Consider the following 25705-nt stretch of genomic DNA (forward strand, 5'->3'; position numbering starts at 1 on the left):
AAAGTCCCTTCTAATCATCATTCCAATACTCAACTAGCTTTCATAACTAAAATAAATGGTTTACATATATTTGCTAATTCTAATTTTTCTCATGCTTTTCACCTATTAGAAACAAACTTTTGCAGGGTTTCTTTTAGAAGTACTGAAAATGTTCTAAATTTGACAATGGTGATGGTTGCATAATAGTCAATATCCTAAAAGCCACTGAATTTTCCATTTTAAATGAGCAAATTGTGTGGTATATGAATTATACCTCAATAAAGCTGTTACCAAAAAAAATTTCACTTGAGATTCTTTTCCTAATAAACTCTAGTAACATTTTTTTTTATATCTTTATTGATTTCAGAGAGAGGAAAGGAGAGGAGGAGAGAGAGAGAGAAACATCAATGATAAAAGAGTCATTGATCGGCTGCCTAGCCCGCGAGTCGGGCATGTGTCCTGACTGGGAATCAAACCCCGATTACCTGGATCCTAGGTTGACACTCAACTACTGAGCCACGCCCAGCCGGGCTCTAACAACATTTTGTACACTTTATTCTTTATCTACTCAGCACTTATTATATAAATATATATGATTCTATAAATCATCAAGTACATAACCCTTGTTTCAAAGCTTTAATTTGAACTTGAGAAATTAACCTTACTTTTCCTTCTTGCTTTTCGGAACTTGACAGCAGCCAGATTTATTAAATTCATTCCATACAGATTGTAGTCGATGAAGAGCTGTAGGAGGTAGGGAATATGCGCTTCATGAGGCTGATAAAATCTATTCATTATGGCTCCACTTTGCAAAAGTTCACATATCCTAAATTAGGAAAAAAAAAGTTATATCTTAAAATTATGTTTCCTAGAATGTTAAGTGAAACTGTGATTATGCTAATAGAGAGTAAAACACATCATATTAGCATATAAATTTTTTACTTCAATTTTACTGGAAATTTTGTATTTTGTAAGAAATTAAGTTTTAAATCAAGTTTTAAAGTAAGCCACATGCTCTAAAAATAACAAAAAACTTCAATGAAGTGTTTTTTACTTCTAAAACCAATTAAATACTAACTATATTGAAAAAGCCAAAATGTCAAAAAGGTTTTTAAAATAAGCTTCTTTTAAAAATTCAGAAAAATTTTTCAAAAGATTATATAAAAATTCTAAAGAAGGATATATGACTCAGTCCACTACCCAGAGATATTAGCATTTTAATATTTTTCTTCTCTGAGTTGTTTTCCTACAAATAACAGGCAATTAGAAATAGTATAAGTGCTATGCAGGGCAAGTATCTGAAACATCTAAAAGGGACACTAATCTGATAGAGGTGCAGAGATAGTTTCTGCAAAGCCTTCTTGACGAGAAGTCTCTAAGTAGTAGACTAAATAGTAAACTGGAGATATTTTTTCTTCTACTTTTTAAAAAATCCTCACCAAGGATATTTTTTCCATTGATTTTCAGAGAGAGTGGAAAGGGGGGAGAGAGAGAGAAATATCGATGTGACAGAGAGAGAGACATCGATTGCCTCCCTCATGAGCCCCGACTGGGGCCAGTGATCAAGCCTGCAACTAAGGTACGTGCCCTTGACTGGAATCAAACTGGAGACTCTTCAGTCCACAGGCTGATGCTCTAACCACTGAGCAAAACTGTCTAGGCCTGGAGATACTTTTTGTGTGAAGAGAGGAAAGAGTATTTCATGCAAACATAATTGCCCTTGCAAAGGGTCCTGAGAAAACGTCACTCACTTGTGAACTGAAACCACTGAGTGAGGTCTCACCAGGGACAGAACTGTGGTGAGAAGGGGTGGCTAGAGAGGTAATGAGAAGTTAAATCATGCAGAGCCTATTAAGACACTGGAAGAGGTAGTGCAATTTGGCTGTGAAGTGAACAGCAGGAAAGTGAAATGACCACGTTATCTAGAGAATGCACAACACTAGGGAGGGAGAGGCTACTGTGGAAAAACTAAGATGACGGTAGCTTTAAGAAAATGTGTTGAGATTCAGGAGACATACAAAAGAAATAAATGGTCAGGCCCTGAAGGCTAACTAGATGTGGAAAATAAGGTAGAATAAGAGTTGAAGATAATGCCTAGATTTCTTGCTTAAGCAGCTAGTTGGTGGTGCTGCATTTATTGAAATAGAAAGGATTGGAAGAAAACAGGTTTGGAGATTTCTTTTGGAGGGAGAATAAAGATAAATTGAGTTTTAGACATACTGGGGTTTAGGCATAATGGGATATTCAGGTAGATTTCTATGAAAATATTGGAAATGAATGATAATGAAAACGAGGATAAGAATAATTTTATTAACACAGCAGAGGCAGCTAATGTTTTTAAACACTATGTACTGGATACTATGTATGGTAGGTGCTTTAAATGCTTAATCTCAAGTAATCCTCACTACAAACCTATGGTACTGTCATCCCCATTAACAAATAGAGAAACTGAGTCCTAGAGAGATTAAAAAGTTGTCCAAAATCACACAAATAAAAAGCAGAAGGGCTAAAATTCAACCCAAATTTTCTCTTACTTATGAGCCCTTATTCTTAACTATAGTGTTATTCTATCTATCAGTAGATTATTTGATATATTAAACCAAACCATGGGAGCAGATAAGGTTGCAGAGTGAGGACAAAGTATAGAGAGAAAAGATAAAAGCCTAAGACAGAATCCCACAGTACCACCACAGATGAAAAAAGAGGAACCAACAAAGTGGCATAGATATGACTGATCAGACAGGTATGAGGAAAATGAGAGGAAGTTTATATTAAAAAATCTGGAATTATTTTAAGGCACTGTAAGCATTGACATGAGGTCAAAGGTAAGGACAAAAAGGCGTTAATTTGATTTAGCAACACTAGTGAAAGCAACTTCAGTGGAATGGTTGGGGTGCAAGCCACACTGGAAAAAGTTGAAGAGTGAATGGGAGGAAAGAAATTGGATACATACAGTATAGATAAATCCTTCAGGGAAAATAGCTATGAGTATGAGTGTATCTGTCGTGAGTATGAGTGTGTGGGGAAGAGAGATGGGGTAACTAACAGAAGAAAAGGTCAAAGAGGGTGGATCTCGAGTTTTGGATGTGAGGCGAGAATCTCTCACTGTAATAGGCAGTGAAAAGGAGAGAATGGATATGAATAGAGTTTGAGGATCTTTGATAGGATATTAAAAGAGCTTTATTCCAGTGGTTGTCAAACTTCTTGGTCCCAGGGACCTCTTTTCACTCTTAAAAAGTATTGACATTATACATTATACTACATTATATGTTAGTCAAATACCATAACAAATGATTCATGTATAAAGGTCTTATAAAAAATAACAAATAAAAGAGAAAATGTTTTCTTTCATAAAATCCTGTTCTTTTCCTTCATAGCAACTATCATTTTTTTGGTTCGATATTTAGGTTACTTGTTTACTGTCTGTCCCCCCACTAGGCTATACAATCCCTAAGAGCAGAAACCATGCAAACTTTGTTCACTAATGTTTATCCAGCAAATTCCACAGTGCATCAAAAAATGTAGGCATTTTATAAGTATTTATTAAAAATAGATAAGTGAATGAATGCATCAATCAGGAAATTTCAGATAGGCGTTGTGATAAACTGACTATATAATTTAAAGCAAACTTACAGGAAATAGATTAATAAGTATTTTATTGCTATAGCCACAGGAAGAAAAACAGGTTATATTTCTACTTCAAGCAGATTTACAGTTTATAGGTTACTTACAAAAGACTTATGCAAATTTTTATTCATAGTTCCCCCTTAGCACAATTGGGGATAAAAATGAGAAAAAAGTGACTGAGGTTTACTCTTGCCACTGTGAATGTACAAGAAGATAAGAATCCACAAGGATTGTTCCATGGATATGAGAAAGTATGACTAGAGGGAAACTGGTATGAGAAATATCATTGTCTGTGAAGTGACCATTCTCAAAAATTGTTTTGGTATCCTCTGTAACAGAAGCTGTTTGGGTAAGATTGGGGGCAGGTAACAGAAAACTAGTTTTCCCTGGTTACTCAGAGAAGGGAATAACCACTGTGATTCAGTGTACTCAATGGCCCAATTTAGAGTAAATCTCATCCCCTTGGTGGCTGTGCCTCTCTTGGTACCTAAATTCCCTCTGGGGAAATAGCCAATTTGTATCTTACCAAAAGGTTACCTTTTGGAACCTAGTGCCTTCTGGCAAAGAGGATCTTCTGGAAAAAAGTCCACAACACTCAGCACTTCCCCAAGGCTACTTTTACCCTGGCTTGTCACCATACAGAGTGAAAACACTTGTTTTAACCTGGAGGATGACTGAAATCTTCTATGTACCTTTCCTGCCTTCAATAACAGGGGCTCCAGGATGATAGACATAATAAGCTATAGGTCTTAAGAGAGACTTAATGAAAGAAGAAAAGAAAACCAAATAGAAACAAAACGAACAAAAAATCCAGGATATAAAATTTCATTAATGACTAAACAAGGAGTCAACAGGATTCTGAGATCTCAGAAACCCTCCCACTCTGGCCTCACTCTCACACACATTTCTCACTGCTTTGACACTGAAGAGCTAATTTCTCTTGGTATTGAACATCTGGCCTGGCCAACACAGCTCTAAAATGATACATGACAGCCATCATATCTCCTTATCTACTTCCACAAACTCTAAATCTAAGACAGAAAAGAAGCAGGTAGGGGTTATTAAACCAAGGTCTCCTCACCCTTAAAATATCCTTCTTACTCATATATGTACATTTTATGGTCTCTTTCTTTAATAATGCCATAAACTACATAAAACTGTCTTCCAGATTTCTCTTTTGACTATTAAAATACTTAAGTGATAGTTATTCATACTTTTATTTCATTTAACTTTGTACCTTTTCACCATCGCAGGATTGTAAAGATAGATCTTCATGAAGTGTCTTTCCTTCTCATGATAACCATAAAAAGGCCTGAAATAAAAGAAGAAAAAAATAAAATTATTTTCATCGTTCAGAGATGAAATAATGTAATTTATTGCCCTAATTCGACTCAGCTGGCCAAATTCAGTCTTACATATATTAAATATTACCCCCAACAGCCCCCCACCCAAGTTAAACAAAACCTCCAAGACCTTTGCAATTAAACCTACCACAGGTTAGCATATGAAATACTGAAATCTGGTCACTTCTTTTAAAAAGTTTAAAAATATCACTTTAACAAACTAGGGGCAAAAAAAGGAGTACCAAACTATTTTACACGTTAATTTCAATCATCATGACTCTTCAAAAGTGGCTCTTTTTACTCTGACCATGTATGAGAAAAAAAGCCCTTTTAGGCAACTTCTCCCATTTCCCTTTTTCTGTCAAAAACTAAAGCTCTTCATCTACAAGAACTGTAATTAACAGCATGTATATCACTTTCCTTAATCATCTGTTTATTATAAATTTTGCAAGTTCATTAGGTAGAGACAGTTTACCTATTATGCATATGTATCTGTATACCTATTTTATACACACACACACACACACACACACACTTACATTTCAAATGAAGCCTGTAATAACTGTGTAGCTAGGAGCTTGAGAGACTGAAAAAACCATGGACTTACTTAGGACCCTACTTATGTTGAGGCTGGGTTTTTCTTGGGGCATCAGCTGGAATGGGGAAAGGAAAAAACAAAAATCTACATGATAGGGAGAGAAACAAGTCCTCAATGCAGGATGAAATAAATTGGGCTACCATGTTGTATCATTTCAGGAGTATCTGAAACCATACCAGAGCATCTGATACACGGACCATCCTTTTCAAAGATGGTATAATTAGAAACAATATGTGAACAGGTATGAATTTGTAGACTAAATAAAAAGTTTTATATCTGCTTAGAGTTTGTCTATACATAAGTGGTTGATTAAATTGTTAGGTGCATAATCCCCATCACCTTTCATTTTGAAAATATTGTCCCCTTATGATGGACACTAGATAGAACTTACTCTCATTAGGACACCACCTCTCTCTGCTGTGTCTCACAGTGTAGTGGACATCAAACACAGAAGAAATTTGGCAGTAAAGTCACTATTTGGGGTATACTTAAACAACTTTTTTTTTTTTAAATAACACCACTTCCTATCTAGTTTTATGTTGTTCACCCCATTTTGTTGCCATGAAGGAAGGAGTGAAAGAAAGACACATTACATGAATAACCTTATCTCTCTTAATGGCAAAATTCAACTCTTTTATTTATTCCCCCTGCTATGATTTTTCATAGATATAAATATAACCCTCTGTCTGGAGACATGACTTATCTTTAGTCAGATAAATGAGGGGAAAATTAAATTTGCATTGGTGTGGTCCATGTTATCTTTGCTTTGTTTTGGTTTTGTTAACAATCTTTAGTGTTTTACATATAGAATCTCATACCTTTTTAAAAAAATTTTATTATTGTATTAAACCTTCAAAATTCTTTGTAAACCTAGGATTCTGTTTTCTTATCTATTGCTCTAAAATACATCCTGAAAACTCCATAAATTCAGTTTTCTGTCTCTTTTGGCCAAGGAAGTCTATATAATTTACCCTGAAATCCTTACTTCCTACTGTTGGCTTTAGTTGATTTTGCCAAAAAAATCTCAACAGGGAAACTCGTTGAAGGGAATAAAGTAGAATGGAACAGGGTTTAAGGGTAGATATTTTTATGCTTAAAAAATTATATCTGATTATTAGAGTTAGTTCTTTAATATAAAAGTAAGGAAAATGAGCACAAATAGGGAAAAATCTTGGTTAGTTAACTTAATTAACTTAGAATCTCTTTAGAGGATATTTTCTAGAATCACGGTAGCTAAGTATCAAAACTGAAGCTGTCCTACTTTGGGCACATCATGGGAAGGCAAGGTTCTTTGGGAAAGAGTAATGCTGAGAAAAATAGAAGGCAGAGGAAAAGAGAAAGACCAAATATGAGATGGATTGACTCCATAAAAGAAGCCATAGGCATGAGTCTACAGGAGCTGAGCAGGGCTGTTGAAGACAGGACATTGTGGACATCACTATTCATAGAGTTACCAGGAGTCCAAACTGACTCAATGGCTCCTAACATACAAGTGGCAAGGAATCTCAGAAATAAGCCTACGGCCATGTCATGATCCTATGTTTTAACCCAGCCTCAGGGTAATGCATAGTCTAGGAACACTGGAATGAAATCTTGTACAAATTTTAACTTGGTAGCTAAATGCAACCTTGTCTATCTTAAAGAAGTAGGGAGTATTGAAAGAGTAAAGGAATCACAGAAGCTAAAATGTATGTTAAGGGAAAAAAGGGATATAGGTAAGAAAAAAGCCAAAAAATATTGAAATAAGAGAAAAAGGAAAATGTCGCCATAAATTAGATCGAACAGCTCATCTTTTGCCCCAGGAATCCAGACTTGTAACTCAAAAATATGGCAATGCCTGTAACACAAATACCCATCAAAGTTATAGAAAGACTGGTGGTTATTCATTTCACTAGGCTGTTTGGAGATTCAACTTTAAAATAAGAGTATGTATAGAAAAGTTTTTAGAAACCATTAAACATAAAAGAGTTAGAATATAAAGCTGATGATTCTCTTTAACATAATTACTGCTGTCATAAGATGAGTGCGAACTTTCACCTCATTCATTTATTCAACCAAACAGTTACTGAGTCCAGTCTACTAAGTGTCCAACACCATAAAGGTGTCAGAATATAATGATGAACAAGGCAAACATGGACATTTTTCTCATGAAGTTTACCTGATGGTGGGAGAAACACATGAAAATTAAGTATATAAACAGAAAATTAAAATAACTGCAAACTCACGTGCTAAAGAAAACAAAGCATGGGCTGAGATACAGAATTATAATAATCTATTTTAAGTAGGGAAGAGAGAAAACTTCTCAGGATAGGTGAAAGATTTGAAGGCTTGAAGGATAGAGAACTCAAGGCTGCATGTACGAAGGTGGAAAGAGCTTGGTACATCAGAGAAACTAAAAGACCAATGTTCCTGGACAGAGCATAGTGAACAAAGCTACAGAGGTAGCAGGGGTCAGATCACATAGGCAGTGGTTAGAAGTTTAAACTTTATTCTATGAACAATATGAAGCCACTCAGGATTTTAAATGATTCTAAAAGGATCCAATTTACATTATAAAAAGAGTAATTTTACCACTCTGGATGAGAATAGAAGAAGGGAATTCAATTAAAAGGATGCTGTGGTGGTCCAGAGGAAAGCCTAGATTAAGGTAGAAGTAGTATACAGCCCGGCAGGGTGTGGCTTGGTGGTTGAGCATCGACCTAGGATCCAGGCAATCGGGGTTCGATTCCTGGTCAGGGCACATGCCCCGGTTGCGGGCTCGATCCCCAGTCAGGGGTGTGCAGGAGGCAGCCAACCAATGACTCTCTCATCATTGATGTTTCTCTCTCTCTTTCTCTGAAATCAATAAAAAAAAAAGTAAAAAAAAAAAGTATACAGATTTATGATCTCCACTTGGATTTCATACAGACATATCAAACTCATGTTCCAGCATAAGCACCAAATCTTTCCTGCTAGCCTGCTCTACCTGCACCTTCCATTCCTTTAGCAGGACAGACTCAAACTTTGCAGTCTTCCTTGATTCTTCTCAAAACCCTCAACCAATGAGAGAGCCCATCTTGTGGACTCAATTCTCAGAATAGATCTATAAGCTGACCACTTCTAACTACTCCCCTGCTATTACCGTAGTGCTAGCCACTGTATTTTCTCACCCAGATTAATGAAACAGAGTCCTAATGCTTGCCTGCTTCTATCCCTATTCTTCTATGATCTACTCTTAATACAGCTGCTAAAGTAATCCTTTTAAGTTTAAGCTAGATCATGGCTGCTCAAAATCATGCATTAGTTCAGAGTAAAAACCAAAGTCCTTGGAACAGCTTATGGCAGTGGTTCTCAAGCTTTAGTATGCAAGAGAATCATTGCAAAGCTTATTAAAACACAAACTCCTGGGCCCTACCACCAAAGTTTCTTATTCATTAGGTCTGGGGTAGGACCCAAGAATGTATTTTGATTAAGTTCCCTGATGTGTTAGTCCAAGTCTTCTGAGAAGTAGATGCCAAAATGTACAAGAAATTTATTAGGGAAAACATCTGTGAGAGAAAATGAAACGGGACCCAGGAGAGGCTGGGACAGCCACCATACTTAGATGCAGGTCTGATCCCAAGCAAAGGAGAGAGGGACAGAGGGAGGATTGGTAGAGTGTCTTCTATTGCAGTGTGACTCTAATGAAAGTTCAGAAAGGCTGTCCGAGCCCTCAAGTGTCTCCCAGGAAGAGGCCTGCCTTAGTATCCTTGCCATGCCTAGTCATGGACTGGGAGTAGTCTATGGAAAGGAACTTAAGCGGCTATAGGATGATACATTGATTTTAGCGCAGCAGCTGGGGCTATTACTCAATTATGCTTCCTGTATTTGGAGATCTGAAAGGTACATTCTCATGGCTGTCAAACCAGGTAAAGTTGAAGTTGGTGACCCTGGAAACCAAAGTATGAAACCCATACTTTGAGAACCACTGGCCAACGTGATCTCTAACCTCTCATATTTTCCTAACCTCATTTTGTCCTACTCCCCTTTACTCCCTCCATTCCAGTCACCTGCCTCCATGCTGCTCCTACTCTCTTACATTTAAGACTTTGCTTAAACATCAAATTGCTTCCCTTTATTAGGACTTTCCCTTTATTACCTTATATAAAATTGCCACCAGTCTACTTCCCCAACCTACACTACTGATCCTTCTTATCCTGCTCTATATCTTTTGTTCTATAGCACTAATTATCATATAATAAGTAAATAAATTAATTTCATGTTATATCTATCGATTATTTTCTGTTTCCCATGACCAGAATGTAACCTCTAGGGGGGTAGACATCGTTTTATTCACCAATATATCCCAAACAGTTAGAGCAGTGCCTGGTACACAGAGGTGCTCAATTAATATTTGTTGAATGAATTACATGAATTTCTACAGTTTCAGAAATCAGAGAAATGGAAAGGTTAAAACAAAATTCACTGTTAACCATTTTATTGCAATAAAAATTTACTTGAAAAATTTACAGCAAGAAGTCTGCCCCAGTTCCATCAGATTAGAAGTAAAAGAAAAATGAAGAGTATATTTTAAATGGATATGTTTTTGTTTAATTAGAATGGCAATAGAAATACAGATAAATAAAAAATTTAAAAGATATCATATACTTACATTCCTGATACTAATGACACTTTGAACACGTGCTGAGCAGTGGAAGATGGAGTACCTAAAGCCACATTAAGTGCTCTGTCGATACTGAATGCCATCTGAGAAAGATAGCTTTCCGGCTGCTGTCCATAACCATCGTATGGCACATAGAGGTAAGGGAAAATGCCATGTAGATGAAGACATGTCTTCTGACCTAAAATGTAACACATTATACAGTTTAGTCTTGAGATACGTTTAAAAATTTTAACAGTACAAAGCTCAAAATCATGTCATTTAAATGTTCTACGACAACAATTATCTAAGGTAAGGGTTGAAGAAAATTAACCCATAGTTAAAGCCACCTGTATTAACTATAACTTACAACCGAACACTTAGGAGCCTTTTATAAACATAAGCATTATAGTATAATTTAAATAGTAGTTTTGGTGAAAACATGTTTGAACATTTCACCCTCACATTCTATCTAGTTTTATGTATTTTGCTGAATCACCCTATAATATCACTTGGCACAATGTTATGAAGCTTACAAAAATTCAATGAAAGTTGACTAAATAGATAAATGAATGTGTATCTTGGCATAAATGTTCTCAAACAAGAGACTTCCCTAAGACAGAGACAGCTCTAGGTGAAAGGAGAAGGTAAAAACAGTTTCAGTGTCTGGAATTTTGCTACTGGGGGAAGGAGAGAATGGGAAAACAACAACAAAAAAAGATGAAAACAAATCAAAAGAAAATCTCTACAGGTTAATTGTCTGTAATGGACTTCTGGATATCTAAATTGCACATCTGATGGAGTGGGACACAAGGAGACACAATGAGAGGAGAAAAAAACAAGCACACATACTTCCCAGGAAGCCGTTATATCAGGCAAGGTACAGAAGGGGTAGATGGTGCTGAACTGCCAACAGACAATCCAGCACAGCCGTGATAAAGTAATATGAGTAAGAACCCACAAAAGAAGTGCCATAAAACAGTAATGAATCCATGACAAGGTTAAGTAACAACAGCAACAACAAAAAGCAGACGCACCATTACTCTCACGAATCTGGCAGAGCTGTATGGAAATGGTTCCTGTCCTCTGAGCATTGTCCCCAGTTCCCCTTGCATCCATGCTATTTGTCTAATTCACACAGAGAGGAGAGCAGCAGTGATGGAGGAACACATCGCATCCATTTTTCTCATGCTGTCACTCACTATCACTGACTCCTGCCAACACAATCTCATACTTCTTGCCCAACCCTTATCCTATTCTGTTTCAGTGGCTTTTTCATTTGGTAGGAAAGGAACCATTTGTTTGATTACTATTTCCTAAATATAACTTAGAACTATTTTCTATACATTTTATGTAAATAATTCTATGTTCTGTTGATAACTGTGTTTATACTTTTTTAAATGAGTAACATCAGCTTGTCTTTGAAGGTACAATTATAACAGAATAAATCTGGAAGTTACATAAAGTAGAGCAAAATTGGAAAGATAAGTCACATAATGGAGTAAGACCAATATTCTTCTGAGTGCAGTATTATGATTTGCACTATCAACTTTGACACTTTTGAAGAACTACAAACTGTCCTGCTGTTAGACTTCTTTCTGTTTTTAGCAGCAGTTATACTACTTAGTATCAAAGGAATAAAAAAATATTTTCAATTAAAAGCAAATTCTTCAGCTAGTTTCATTTCTAAATACAACATGGTACTATTTCCTAAATATTGCAGTTTTTAGTTCTTCAAATAGAAAAAATTCAAGTTGTAGTGATGAGTCTTAAGAAAATATAATAAATCAGTTTACTGATGACCTACTTGAATACTTTTTAAGCATCTCATGAAAAAAAGGTTATAGCCATTACCCTTCTGGATATAAACCACAATTTGGTTGAAAGCAACTGACATGCTAAAGCATGGGGTGAGGGAGGTAGAGAGACAGAGAAGTATTCCCTTTTGACAAATCTAAGATCAGTGATTAGAGAATTACTAGTATAACAGCATATTTATAAGAAATATTTTAAGTTGCTAAGATATTAATTTTACAGTCCATATATTTTAATGGAAATTTGGGTAAATTTTATGAGACCCAATTATAAAATGAGTTTTATTAATGATTTTTTTATAGGGGGGGTGTTCACAAAGTTCACACATTTTAAAAAATATTTATTTTTCACATCTCCTGTGAAGTAGGCACCAGAGAAATTATCTTTTTATTTATAGGCTTTGGAACTACAATAATTTTTGGTATATGACTTAGGAAAAAAGCAGAAATGACTTATTCAGCAAGCACTGAACTAAGTGCTTTACATCATATATTTATTTCTAAAACTTAGAATAACCTTTCAAGTATCACAGAGCTTAACTTTCCCAAAGTCACACAGCTATTAAGTAATTGAATCAAGATTTGAAAACAGATCAACAAAATCTAAAGCCAATGCTCTCTCCATTTAATCATGCTGGTTTAATTTTAAGAAGTTAATATTGGCTTCCTTAATCCTTAACTTCTCAGTTCTTATTTGGTCCTGAAAATACTTGTTTCCTTATCTGACTCCTATTTGACTGCAAATTCTTTGGGAGCTGGTGCTGTGTTTGAATGATCATAATATATCCAGGACCCAGAACAAACACACAGTATGTGTTAAATAAATATATATTAAATAAATGAACAAACCCTTAGCAAAACGGAATAATTGCTTAAGGAGAAAGAAATGATGTGAAATCCTTTGCATATCTGAAAAATACAACCACCACTACAATAACAGAGGGACCCTGATACAACTAATGGAACTACCATCCAGGTTACTGTAAAGAGTATGGGTACTGTAAAGAGTCCCCAGCTTATTGCACTTTCCCTTCTGAGTGACCCAACATCGCATGCAAAGCTGTAGCTACTGCATCCAAATAAGTGTACCTTCCTCTGATTCTCCAGCAGCTAGTGATAGTTCAGTGTTTTACTCACCACCCTCCCTCAAGGACAACTTCCCAAAGAACAACTACAGCATAAATGCAGAACAGTATCATAGAAAATAATGAGAAATGAGATAAAATAAGAAAATGAAAAAGGTAAATACGGAAAGAAAAATGTGTAAAAATAAACTGAGTCAATTTCTTTTTAGCAACATTATGTCTTTTATTATTGTAAAACTTGTAGTTCTGTAACAGCATTGCTTTATCTTGACAAAGACATAAACCACTTCTACTTACTTCCCTCCATCAGCTCTACCCCTCAAAAATGTGTGGAGCCACACGCTGTACAGTTCCTTAGAGATAAACTAGTGTACCTTGACCCCATCAATTAAGATTAGGTTCAGCTGTGAGAAAATGCCCTCAAATCAGTGGCTTAGGCATTAAATTAGTGGCTTCTCTAGAATAAAAGTTGGTAATAAGGCCTCAGGTCTAGTCACCTAGCTAAGAGGAACTTGTGACTTCAGGCCTGAGATTTTTCCTATACTCCAAGGAGTTCTACACACAGTTTTTTATAAAGTTAGTGAAAACTTTGCCATTCTGAAACATTACTAGGTGATATGAGATTCCTTTTATTAAAGATTTTTTAAAAATGATTTTGAGAGAGAGGAAGGGAGAGGAAGAGAGAGAAACATCGATGTGAGACAGGAACATCCATTGGTTGCCCCCTGCATGATCCAGACCAGGGACTGAGTCCACAAACTGGGCATGTTCCCTGATTGGGAATTGAACCAGCAACCTTTCAGTGCATGGGACAACGCCCAACCAACAGAGCCACACAGCCAGGGCTGACTTGAGATTCTGAAAGGATTTAGGATATTAGCTATTTCTAGGTAACATATGGATGCAAAGAAAGAAAATATGGCTACTTTCTGAATGTCCCCCTTACTGTCATGCCAAACTGAATTAAGGCAACAAGTCTAGTAGGAATAAAGATTATCTCCGGGAGAATAAGCCTATGTACATAGGTTTTCAATTTTTTTAATCTTCACCCAAGGATATTTTTTCCTTTTCTTTTCAGAGAGAGTGGAAGGAAGGGAGGGAGGGAGGGGAAGAGAGAGAGAAACATCGATGTGAAAGAGACACCTTGATTGGTTGCCTCTGCACGTGCCCCAACTGGGCCGAGCCTGTGACCGAGGTACATGCCCTTGGCCAGAATTGAACCTGGGACACTTCAGTCCACAGGCGGATACTCTAACTACTGAGCTGGTGGGGCTCAAATTTTTAAGAGTTTGAATTTTCCAATTTAACTGATGTTGCCTATTTTAGAAACAACAAAGTTGTTTCAGGGAAAGCTCCATGGAAACTTGTCACAGACTAACTGCTAGTTTTTAAAGGTACCATGGCAAAACTTTGTGCAGTCGGCTACTTTCCAACTGTGTGTATGTAGGGATTCTGTAACTAAGGCAGGTGCCTATTTAACAGCCAGTACTTGGGTGCTCTGAACCTAATCTTTCACAGAACTTAGACTTACACTAAACATTAAATCATCTGTATTCCAAGTTTCTTAGGTCATTTTCTTCTATATTTTAAATACCTGAATTTGGTCTAATTAAATTGTGCATCTAAAATCTTATTAGTTTCTTTGCAGCAAAATTACCTTTATTTTTGTAGATCCATGTTCAACAAACAGAAAGACTAACACATATCATTACTCTAATTCTAGGGTCTGCAAATTTTTTGTGTAAAGTGGCAGATAGCAAATATTTTAGGCTTCAGGGGCCAAACGCTGCTGTTGTAGCCTGAAAGTAGTCATAGGTAGTACTTAAGTGAATGGGCATGGCTGTGTTCCAAAAAAATTTCATTTACAAAAACAGGCAATGGGAAGGATATGGTTCATGGATAGCAGTTTGCCAATTCCTGCTCTGACTAGATTTCATCATCACTCACAAGGAAAAGTTTATTGTCTTCTTTTTTAGTAACCATAATCAAAATCATGCTGGCCTAAGAGTATCTTAAGAGATTAAATAAGAAATGCTTATTTGTAATTTGCAAACCTCATTTCCCAAATCTCAAACTCAATCTAAGAAAAATTTTAAATAAAACTCTAAAGAGCTTTCAAACAAAAATATCTTGGTATGTGAAGAGGAAAATTTATATTTATAGTGTTTTTCAGATTTTCTTCCTAGAAAAAAAAACACACTACATTTGTTTTATTGTTGAAAGTATTATATACGTCCCCCACTTTCTCGCCTTTACCCCTACCCCCCACCTCTAACCCCTCCCCACTTCTTCCTCTATTGTCTATGTCCATGGGCTATGCGTATATGCTTATAAATTCTTTGGTCAATCTCTTCCTACTCTCTTTCTTGCCTTCACTCTGAGATCTGTCAGTCTATTTCATGCTTCCACATCTATGGTCTTATCTTGTTCGTCAATTTATTTTGTTCCTTAGATTCCACATATAAGAGAGACCATGTGATATTTGTCTTTCTCTCTGCCTGGCTTATTTCACTTAGCATAATATTCTCCAGGTCCACCCATACTGTTCCAAAGGATAAAAGGACCTTCTTTTTTACAGTTGCATAGTATTCCATGGTGTAAATGTCCCACAGCTTTTTTATCCATTCAACTACTGATGGGCACTTGGGCTGTTTCCAGATCTTAGCTATTGTAAATAGTGCTGCTATAAGAATATCTTTTTTAAACGTTTTATATCATAATCATTAATGCAATCTGCTTCCTTTCAGTCTTTCTTTGCTTCTTTCTAAATTTTCATTCCATCTTTCTTTCCCCACCCCACAAAACTGCAAAATGAACCAAATAATACTCCTCATAGTCACAATTAGAAGGCAAGTATTATATCACCTATTCTCTCTCTCTCTTTTTTTAAAAAACATATCTTTATTGATTTCAGAGAGAGGAAAGGAAGGGGAGAGAGAGAGAGAGATAGAATCATCAATGATGAGAGAGTCACTGATCAGCTGCCTAGCCCGCAAGCCAGGCATGTGCCCTGACTGGGAATCAAACCCCGATTCTCATGGATCCTAGGTCGATGCTCAACCGCTGAGCCACGCCCGGCCGGGCTCACCTATTCTCATTTTTCACAGTCTTAAGAATGGACTGTTTTAGCACTAGAATTTACATTTTCAGAATTTATCCTAAGCAAAAAATTAAAAGTATACATAAAGATTTAGATATTAAGTTGCTAAGATAGTATTCCTAACAACAGTGAAAAAAACAAAGACAATATAAATTTCCAAAATAGTAGAATAAGCAATTATGGTATACTGGTATCATAGGATAGATTATGACTCTTATACCAAATTCTGCTCGCTGTCCATTTTTGTAAATAAAGTTTTATTGGAATACACCACACCCATTTAGAATGGAGTGGGCTGCTTCTGCTACAGGCTCTCTGCTACTCAGAGTTGCACAGTTGCAACAGAGACCTTAGAGCCCTGAAAGCCTAAAATATATACTATGTGGTCCTTTATAGAAAAAGTTTGCCAACCTCAGCAACAGGTGGTGTTGAAGTATACTTTCTAGCATGAGGCAATGTTTACGCTATATTTATTTCAGGTGACATTCAGGCTTATTTTAATTATAAAACTATATATAAACATATAATAGGTGATTTTTTTCCTTTTGCATGTAATGAAGTTGAGTAAATAGGCAATTACAGTACGGTAATTCTATATCCAGAAGTATCTAAGATTGTGAGAATACAGGAAGGCTTCCCAGAGGTAGCAACAAAAAAGCAAAGTGAGAAAGAATTTTGCAGTATATACAGAAACCTAAAAGCAAGAGAGAACATGACATGGTCTGGAAACAGGAAAAATGTAGTTAGGATGGAGCAAGGTGTGCAATGAAGAGAAAGGCAAAGTGTATGTGCAGACTGTTATCTGTGTTAATTTGCATTTTATAAAGTTCCCTTGTGGAAACATTGTGGAGAAGCTGGGAAGAGAACTATAACAGGAGGCTCTGTTTAGGCAGCTGCTGGAGTAATTCAGGTGGGAGATGTCAGTAGAGCTGGAGAGAATATCGAGAAGGATTTGGGGCATAGAATCAAGAGTTAACCAACTGGATACTGGTGGTAGGGTAAAGGAGAAAGAAACAAAGATGACTTAAACTTTTGGTTTAGGCAACTGGATGAATGAAAATGTCATTCAAAGAAACTGAGAAAGAAGACAGGTTGATTTCTGTCTTGAGCTAATGGAATTTTACATATATAGAACTTCCAAATACAGATTTTTTTCCCCCCCCGTCATTTTATTTTATTTATTTATTTTTATAATTTTTATTTTTGTTTAAAGTATTACAGATGTCCCTTTTTCTCCCCAATGACCCTTTCTAAATTAAGGACAATTAGATATACAGAGGTAGAGCTTAGGAGAGAGATTTAGGCTAGAAAATAAAGACTTGAAAGTATGAGTAACAATGGGGTAATCAGGAAGAATAGACAAGAGAAGGGCCCTAAGCCAAAAACTTAAATACTAATACCTAAGGGAGAAAAAGAGGATTTTGATTTATGTGGGATGTGAGAGAATGAGCCCCTGAGAAGGCTGCCAAACAAGAAAGGGAGGTAATAGTCAGTGAATAATGGAGCATTTTGGTATGTTAGCCATGGAACCAGAGTTCCAAGGATCCAGTGGAAATGCATAAGAAAAAATCAAGCAATAAGAGGCTGGATCAGAGGTTGGAAGCAGAATGCAGATAAAAGTATATTGGACTGGGAAGAGGCACTTCCAGAATGGCAGAGAAAGGACCTTTGTAAACCCGCTCCTCAAAAAAGCAACAAGAACACTTGCAAATACTGTCAAAATCAACTTTCTTCAGCACTGTAGGAATTAACTGAAGGCTTCTGACAAACTAAGTAGTGTTTTTAAAAATAGGATTAGTACTTTTGCTATTCTACCCATTTGTGCATTCACTGGTTGACTCTTGCATGTGCCCTGACCAGGGATTGAACCCACAACCTTGGAGCATCAAGACGATGCTCCAACCAACCGAGCCACCTAGCCAAGGCTAAGTAGTGTTTGTTAAAAAAACCCCAGTAAACTCTTAGAAATAAGAGCAAGCTTTGTGGTGTTTTAACTTGCCCTAATGTAACTCTCCCCTCCCAAGCTCTGGGTAGCCTTGAAAACCAAACCCTTGTAACTACAGTAGCTATGAAAACCAATAGCCAAAGAGGCAGTGGAGAGGACAGAATAGATTTGGAGTTCTCCAAAGTCCCATTCTCAAAAAACTGTCACTATTTGACCTGCCTGGCAGTTTACTGAAAAGCTCCATTCTCAGGGCTTGTTTTTATTTTATCAGACTCAAAACTCACTCTATGTGGAGAGTCCTATCCACAGCATTTTTGTTGAAAACAATCAGGAGCAATTGTTTGACATTACAGTTGTTTAAGGGAATTTTACCAGTTGCACCTAACAAGAGGCTGAACAAAAACTTAAAGAAAAAACAGAAGAATGAAATGTCCATAAGGGGCTTTTAAATGTTAGAAGGCTACACACATGTGGAGCTGTGTGTATGCTCAGGAAGACCTGAGAAATTCCTAATCTTTCACTTCTGGCTAACCTTGAGACTCAGCTCCAACACACAAAGACAGATCCCCTCAGCAAAAGCTGGAAAGAGACCTAATGGTTCAAGGCATTTAAAGACATCTCTGGCACGTCATAAACTGACCACTAAGCTAGCTGGGCAGAGACTTCAAAGAATAGAGGCTGCAAAGAATTAGCCCAGGAAAGTCACTAAAGAAACAGCAACAACAACAATAGAGCAAAAACAAATCCTGGGGGTAGGGAGAAGTATGATTTCCATAACTGTCACATTATTTAAACAATATTATAAATATTTCAAACAACTAAAGAAATCATGTCTGAAGAATTTATGGAAAGTTTGAGAATAATGTGTTCCCCAATAGAGAATATAAATAAAGACATAAAATTTGATTAAAAAAAAAAATCAAAGAAATTTTGGAGTTGAAAAGCACAGTAACTAAAAGAAAAAATTATTAGAGGTGGTCAATAGCACATTTGAACTGGTAGAGGGGAAAAAACTAAACTTGAGGACAGGTGAGTGGAAATTTTCCAATCTGAGGAACAATAACAATAAAGAAAAATTAATAGAGCCTCAGAGATCTGTGGGACTCCATCAAGCATACTGATATATACATAATGTGAGTCCCAAAAGGAGAGAAAAGAGAAAAAGGTGGAAAGACTATTTTAAAAAATAATGGCCCAAAACTTCCCAAATTTGATTGGAAACATTAATCTGCACATGTAAGAAGCTCAGCAAACTCCAAGTAGATAAAACTTGAAGAGAACCACACAAGACATATGATAGCCAAACTATCAAAAGACAAAGGAAAAGCAGCAAAAGCAATTCATCATGAACACAGTTTTCTCAATAAAATAAACAGCTGACTTCTAATTAGAAAACATGGAGGAGAAAAGACAATGGCATGATACAGAGTGATGAATGAAAAATACTGTGAACTAAGAATTCTATATCTAGCAAATCTACCCTTCAAAAACAAAGGAAAGCTGGCTGAGGTGGGGAAAAGGAAGAAATTAAGACATTCCCAGATAAATAAAAATTGAGACACTTTGTCACTAGCAGACCTGTCCTACGTGAAATATTAAAGGGTATTTAATTTCAGGCTCAAATGAAAGGAAAATATACAGTAACTCAAATCCACACTAAGCAAAAAAGAAGCACCAGTAAAGGTAAATACATAGGTAAATACAAAAAATAGAAATGTATTTTTAACTCTTTTCTTCTATCTCATTTAAAGGGCAGGCACATAAAATAATAATTTTAGTTGTGTTAATGGGCTTATAATGTATAAAGATGTAATTTGTACACAAGGGATTATACTGAAGCAAAGTTTTTATATGCTATTAAATTAAATTAGGGTTAATCCAAACTATACTGTTCCAAATTAAAAATGTTAAGTATAATTCACAGAGCAACTACAAAGAAAATAACTAAAAAAATTATACAAGACAACAGAATTAAAATAGTATCCTAGAAAATACCTCTTTAGCATAAAAGAAAGATGTAATAGAAGAATGGAGCAACAAAAAAGCATGAAGCATAGAGAAAACAAATAGCAAATGGCAGGCATAAAACTCTTCAGAACTGAAGGTGGCTGAAGGACGCATTACATCTTGGCCTATGGCTCTCTACTCAACAGGGAAAATAAACTTTCACAATTTTACATTCACCAGTAAAATTTGTGATACTATGCAAATGAGATTTTACAGAAGCATCACAAGCCAAAGAAACTCTTGGTATTAGAATCCTTTGCCTCAGCCATGTCTCAGATGTGCTTAATACATTCCTTGAATTAATATACTCTATAACCAGAAGAATCATCACTGAAGAAATGGGAGAAAAATTGATGTAAAGAGTATTTATTTAAGAAAACAAAGAATATGATTAGTATTTAAATTAAAAACATTGTAACTGAATTTCATTCTGAAGGAACACTTGCTAATTCAACTATACACACCTTCCTTAACCCTCAAAAGTAAGTCTAAAATTTGCTTCCTTATTTATGTCCTCACAGCACCTATAATAAATTTATCATGGCACTTATCACACTATGCTATATATACATTCATACACAGTGGAATCACATCATATATGCATTTTACTTATTGGGTAGAGGAGACTAACAGGAATGGGAAGAGATACAGGTAGAGAGACAGAGAAAGAGATCAAATGAATGAGTATGAGAACACAATTAAATGGTGACAGTGTGTCAATAAATTTATGTCTAGTGACATGAGGTAGGGTATATAAATCTACTGTCCTTTAGTCAGTCTGTTTACTTTGTGTCTCTAACAGTGAAAGCATCTCCTATTGAGAGGCAACTAACTGTGATTCTACTATTTAAAAGACACAGCCCTGGCCAGTGTTGCTCAGTGGTTAGAGCATCGGCCCATGCACCAAAAGGGTCTCGGGTTTGATCCCCAGTCAAGGGCACTTACCCGGGTTGCGGGTTCACCCCTGCCCCTGGTTGAGGCTCGTGCAGGGGGCAACTAGTAGATGCATCTCTTTCACATGGATATCCCACCCCCCCATTCACTCTCTCTGAAAAGCAATGGAAAAAATATCCTCTGGTGAGGATTAACCAAAAAACCCCCAAACAACTTAAAAAAAAAAAGACAGAGGTCATAGTTTTCATAAAACATGACTCTTAACTGTGGGCCAACTAATTCAACTATACTCAACTGAGGAAAGTGATTAGTATCTGTATCTGCAATAAACTTAGTTGGACTTGTTGAAAGGTAGTGTGGTAGATTTCATACAATTTAAGACCATTGTCAAAGGAAATTTTGCCTATGAGGTTTTAATCTCATACTTTTACTTCAGAACCTAATCCCCATGTAATATGCAACTTCACTGTCTCTGTCTTCACACCTACATGTGTGAATTCCTTGAACATATGCATCATGTTTCCTTATTCTTCCTATTCTCAATGCCTAGCAGAAAGCCTGGAATATAGTGGGTATTTAATACATGTTAGATAAAGTACATGTAGTATAATTATATATATATAGATCTTTGAGTTCAGCTCTTGGCACAGAGCTCCTAAAACCCTTGGCATTTCCTTTATGATAGGAGTACTTTTTGTTTTTCACAACGAACTCCTTTTGATCATACCTGAATTTATACTGAGATGACTTTTGGTGGTGCCTTTGGATAGCTTTGCAGTGGGGGCTGGTTGCCAGAGGAATCAGCCATATAATTAGAGGGTTGGAACTTTCAACTCCATTCCCTCCAACCACACGTCCAGGAAGGGGAGGGTCTTAAGATTTAGTTCAATCACCAATGGCCAATGATTTAATCAATAATGCCTTTGTAATGAAACTTCAATAAAAACTCTTGAATAATGAGGTTTTGGGGAACTTCCTAGTTAGTGAACATACTGAGGATGGTGCATCCCTACTCCACAGTGACAGAAGCATCTCAGCTCAGGACCCTTCTGAACCTTGCCCTATGTATCTCTTCATCTGAGGGTTCATTTGTATCCCTTCCAATAAACTGTATAAATATAGCATTTTCTTGAGTTCTGTGAAATGTTTTAGCAATTTACCGAACCTGGGGTGGAGAGAGCTGTCCTGGGAATTCCCAAATTTGCAACTGGCCGGCAGAAGTGCAGGTAGCCTAGGGACCTCATTTGTGGCTAGCATGAAGTGGAGGTAGTTTTGACCCCTTACCCTGTGGGGTCTGCACTAATTTTGGGTAGTTGGTGTCACAACTGAATTAAATTGTAGAATGCCCATATGTTGATATCAGAGAATTTACTGTTGGAAAACCGATGCAAATGAACATCTTTTTCATACTGAATAACTCCTAAGAGGGCTTTCAACTAAGCCTAGTAGAAAATTTGACTGCTTTCATTTTATTTTTCTCCTTACAATTTCTTTACAAATGCTAATGAGATATTTATAACGAATGCCCTCCTATCTTCCCCTATTTGCAAGGGGACTAACTGGAATGAATTAAAGAACTTTCCATATTAAACAACAGTAAAATAAACAGCAAAATATAAATACAAGTTCTTTTATAAATATGTCAAGAATCTGATGAAATGACGTGTCCAAAGTTCGTATTAATTTAGTTTGCAATTATTTTTATAGAAAAAAATCAGTAATTACCTTGACTTTCACAGTGACTATAATCCTCAGTTTGGATATTGCTTCAGGACCCACACACCATGGTGTTTCATCATATTTTCCTAAAAAGCCCAATCTTAAAAATTTAAACTGGAAACAGTGGTTTCAAGCCAGAATCTAAAAAAAAACAACAAAAAAAAACCCCCACCAAAAAACAACAATGTGTACCTTTTAGACTAAGTGTCATAAAAATAAGCCAGTGTTTATTAGCCTTCACTATAAAAACTAAAATTCTAGTTTCTAAAATAAATAGTTTTAGTTTCAGACATTTTAGCCAGAATGGTCACACACATTAATCTTTGGGGTATTTCAAATGAAAGGTAAGTAATCCAAGGTCTCAAAGTAAAATTAATAACCTGATTACAATGTGAAAATTCACCTCAGATGATTTAAAGCAATAATACTAATAGCTAATCGAGATAAATTTATTGTCCAGTCAAATTTGTATATAAATGCCTGAATTTTCATTCAAAAACACATGTATAATTTTATAGGTGATTAGATTATACAAATCTAATTTGTAAATTGTTCAGCTATACTTTCTGGCAGCTGAACATAAAAGACCTTAAAGTTTTACCTATCCACAAAAAAGTAAAAAAGACAACTCAGAGAGTAAGAGAAACTACTTGAAAATTATACTTGATAACAGGCTTGTATCTAGAATAAACAACCCTTACAACTCAGTAATAAAAAGACAAAGAGCTCAATTTTAAAACAGAAAAAGATCTGAATAGACATTTCTCCAAGAAGATACACAAATGGTCAATAAGTATGTGAAAAGATGCTCAACGTCAATAGCTATCAGTGAAATGCAAATCAAAACCACAATGAAACACCACTTCACATCCACTGGGTTGGCTATAATCATAAAGTCAAATAATAACAAGTGTGGAGAAACTGGAAACCTCAAACACTGCTGGTGGGAATGGTAAATGGTGTAGCTGCTTCCTCAAAAGGTTAAACATAGTCATCATATGACCAAGCATTCTACTCCTTGATATATGCCCAAGGTAAATGAAAATGTACTTCTACACAAAAACTTGTACGTGAATGTTCATAGCAGCATTACTCATAATAGACAAAAGGTGGTAGGTACTAAACCAAATGTCCTTCAACTGATGAATGGATAAATATAATGTGGAATATCCATACAATGTGGAATATCTGTTCAGCCATAAAAAGGAATGAAGTGCTGATACATGCCATAACATGAATAAACTGTAGAACGTTGCTAAGTTAAAGAAGCCAGACACAAAAGATTGCTTATTATATGATTTCATTTATCTGAAATGTTCAGAATAATTAAGTTTATAGGGACAGAAAGGTTATTAGTGGTTGTAAGGGCTGATGGTACTGGATGGAATGAATAGTAACTGCTACTGAATATGGAATTTCTTTTTAGAGTGCTAAAAATGTTCTAAAATTGGTTGTGGTGATGGTTGCGCAACTCTGTGAATATACTAAAAATTGATGAATTGTATACTTTAAATACATAAATTGTATGGTATGTGACCTGTCTGAGTAAAGCTGTTCTATAATATTTTTTAACCTATCTATAGTCATCGTTTTCTTTGGAAGTCTCTAACGAGAAGATCTAATTTTGAATATACCAGTAGTCAACGTATTCATTAAAATGAATTACTGGATTTGTACCATAAAAATAAGTTATGAACTAATTGAGAGAAATACAATCATTATAAAACCACTTATACATCATTATTTCCAATTAATGATGCACTAAGTATAGTATTTTTAAACCTTGAATCACATTAAGATATTTTGTCAAATTACAGAGAGATGTTTCACTTACAGTAAAGTGATCATTACCAAAAGAAAAAGAAAACAAAATTAAAGATTAGGAAAGAACTGTCAATGAAAAAAGTTTTTTTAGATAATAAAAACTTAATGACAATAAACAAACTATTATACTGTACAGGGGTGGGCAAAAGTAGTTCTACGTTAGTTCATATGAAAAAATAGATAACATAATGCCTGGCCGGGCATGGATCAGAGGTTGAGCATCGATCTAGGATCCATGAGATCGCGGTTCGATTCCTGGTCAGGGCACATGCCTGGGCTGCGGGCTCGATCCCCAGTCGGGAGCGTGCAGGAGGCAGCCCATCGATGACTCTCATCATTGATGTTTCTCTCTCTCTCCCTCTCCCTTCCTCTCTCTAAAATCAATAAAGACATATTTAAAAAAATAATAACATAAATAATAATACAAGAATAAACTCTGTGTTTTGCATACTCACAACTGTAAACCCACCTTTGCCCACCCTTGCATTTAATATTTACTCTGCCAAAAGGTAGATGCAGCAAAGGCTCCTTTCCCCTCCCCCTGAATATCCTACAACTTTTATATATGAATTAAAGGGAACTTTTCTTAGGACTATGTTTATGTCTTTTAATTCTAGGTTGATTTTTTCCTACCAACACAAAACATTTCATTCACTCTCTTCTTGCTTACATGGTTTGAGAAGTTCAAAGTAATCCTTAGCCTTCTTCTCAAACAGGTAAGGTGTTTTTTACCCTCTGGTTTCTTTCAAGGTTTTCTTTGTCTTTGGTTTCCTGTAGTTTGAATATGATATGCCTAGGTGTAGGCTGGTATTTACATTGGTCTCCTCTGAGCTTCCTGGATCAGTAGTTTGGCGTCTGTCATTAATTTGGAAAGTTTCCAGCCATTATTATTTCAAATATTTCTTTTGCTCCATCCTCTCTTCTTCTGATGAGTGCATCAAAAGCATTTTCAATTCTGTTACAGTGCTTTTAATTTCTAGTATTTTCATCTCTCTGCTTATACTACCCATCTGTTTCTGCATGTTGTCTGCTTTTTCCATTATAGCTCATAAAATATTAATCACAGATTTTTAAATTCGCAGTCTGACAATCTCCAAATCTCTGCCCTATCTGACTAGGACTTAGGCTGTATTTATTCTAGCTATATGTATC

General features: G+C 35.9%; 1 protein-coding gene across 6 annotated transcripts in view; it reads right to left on the reverse strand.

Moving 5' to 3' along the window:
* Positions 1-25705, reverse strand: part of REV3L (REV3 like, DNA directed polymerase zeta catalytic subunit) — a 127180-nt gene that overhangs the window by 75438 nt on the left and 26037 nt on the right. For 5 of the 6 annotated variants that reach the window (XM_087817555.1, XM_087817556.1, XM_016217485.2 and 2 more), the window contains 3 exons: positions 10178-10367; positions 4844-4918; positions 645-805 (listed from right to left, as the gene is read on the reverse strand). In XM_087817555.1, coding sequence (XP_087673681.1) covers positions 645-805; positions 4844-4918; positions 10178-10367 — 426 coding nt within the window. Of the gene's footprint in view, positions 1-644; positions 806-4843; positions 4919-10177; positions 10368-22735; positions 24887-25705 lie in introns of those variants that run through there. The other variant, XM_016217486.2, reaches the window with a different exon arrangement.

This window comes from Miniopterus natalensis, chromosome 5 (genome assembly GCF_054644295.1).
Source record: "Miniopterus natalensis isolate mMinNat1 chromosome 5, mMinNat1.hap1, whole genome shotgun sequence".
Lineage (NCBI taxonomy): Eukaryota > Metazoa > Chordata > Mammalia > Chiroptera > Miniopteridae > Miniopterus > Miniopterus natalensis.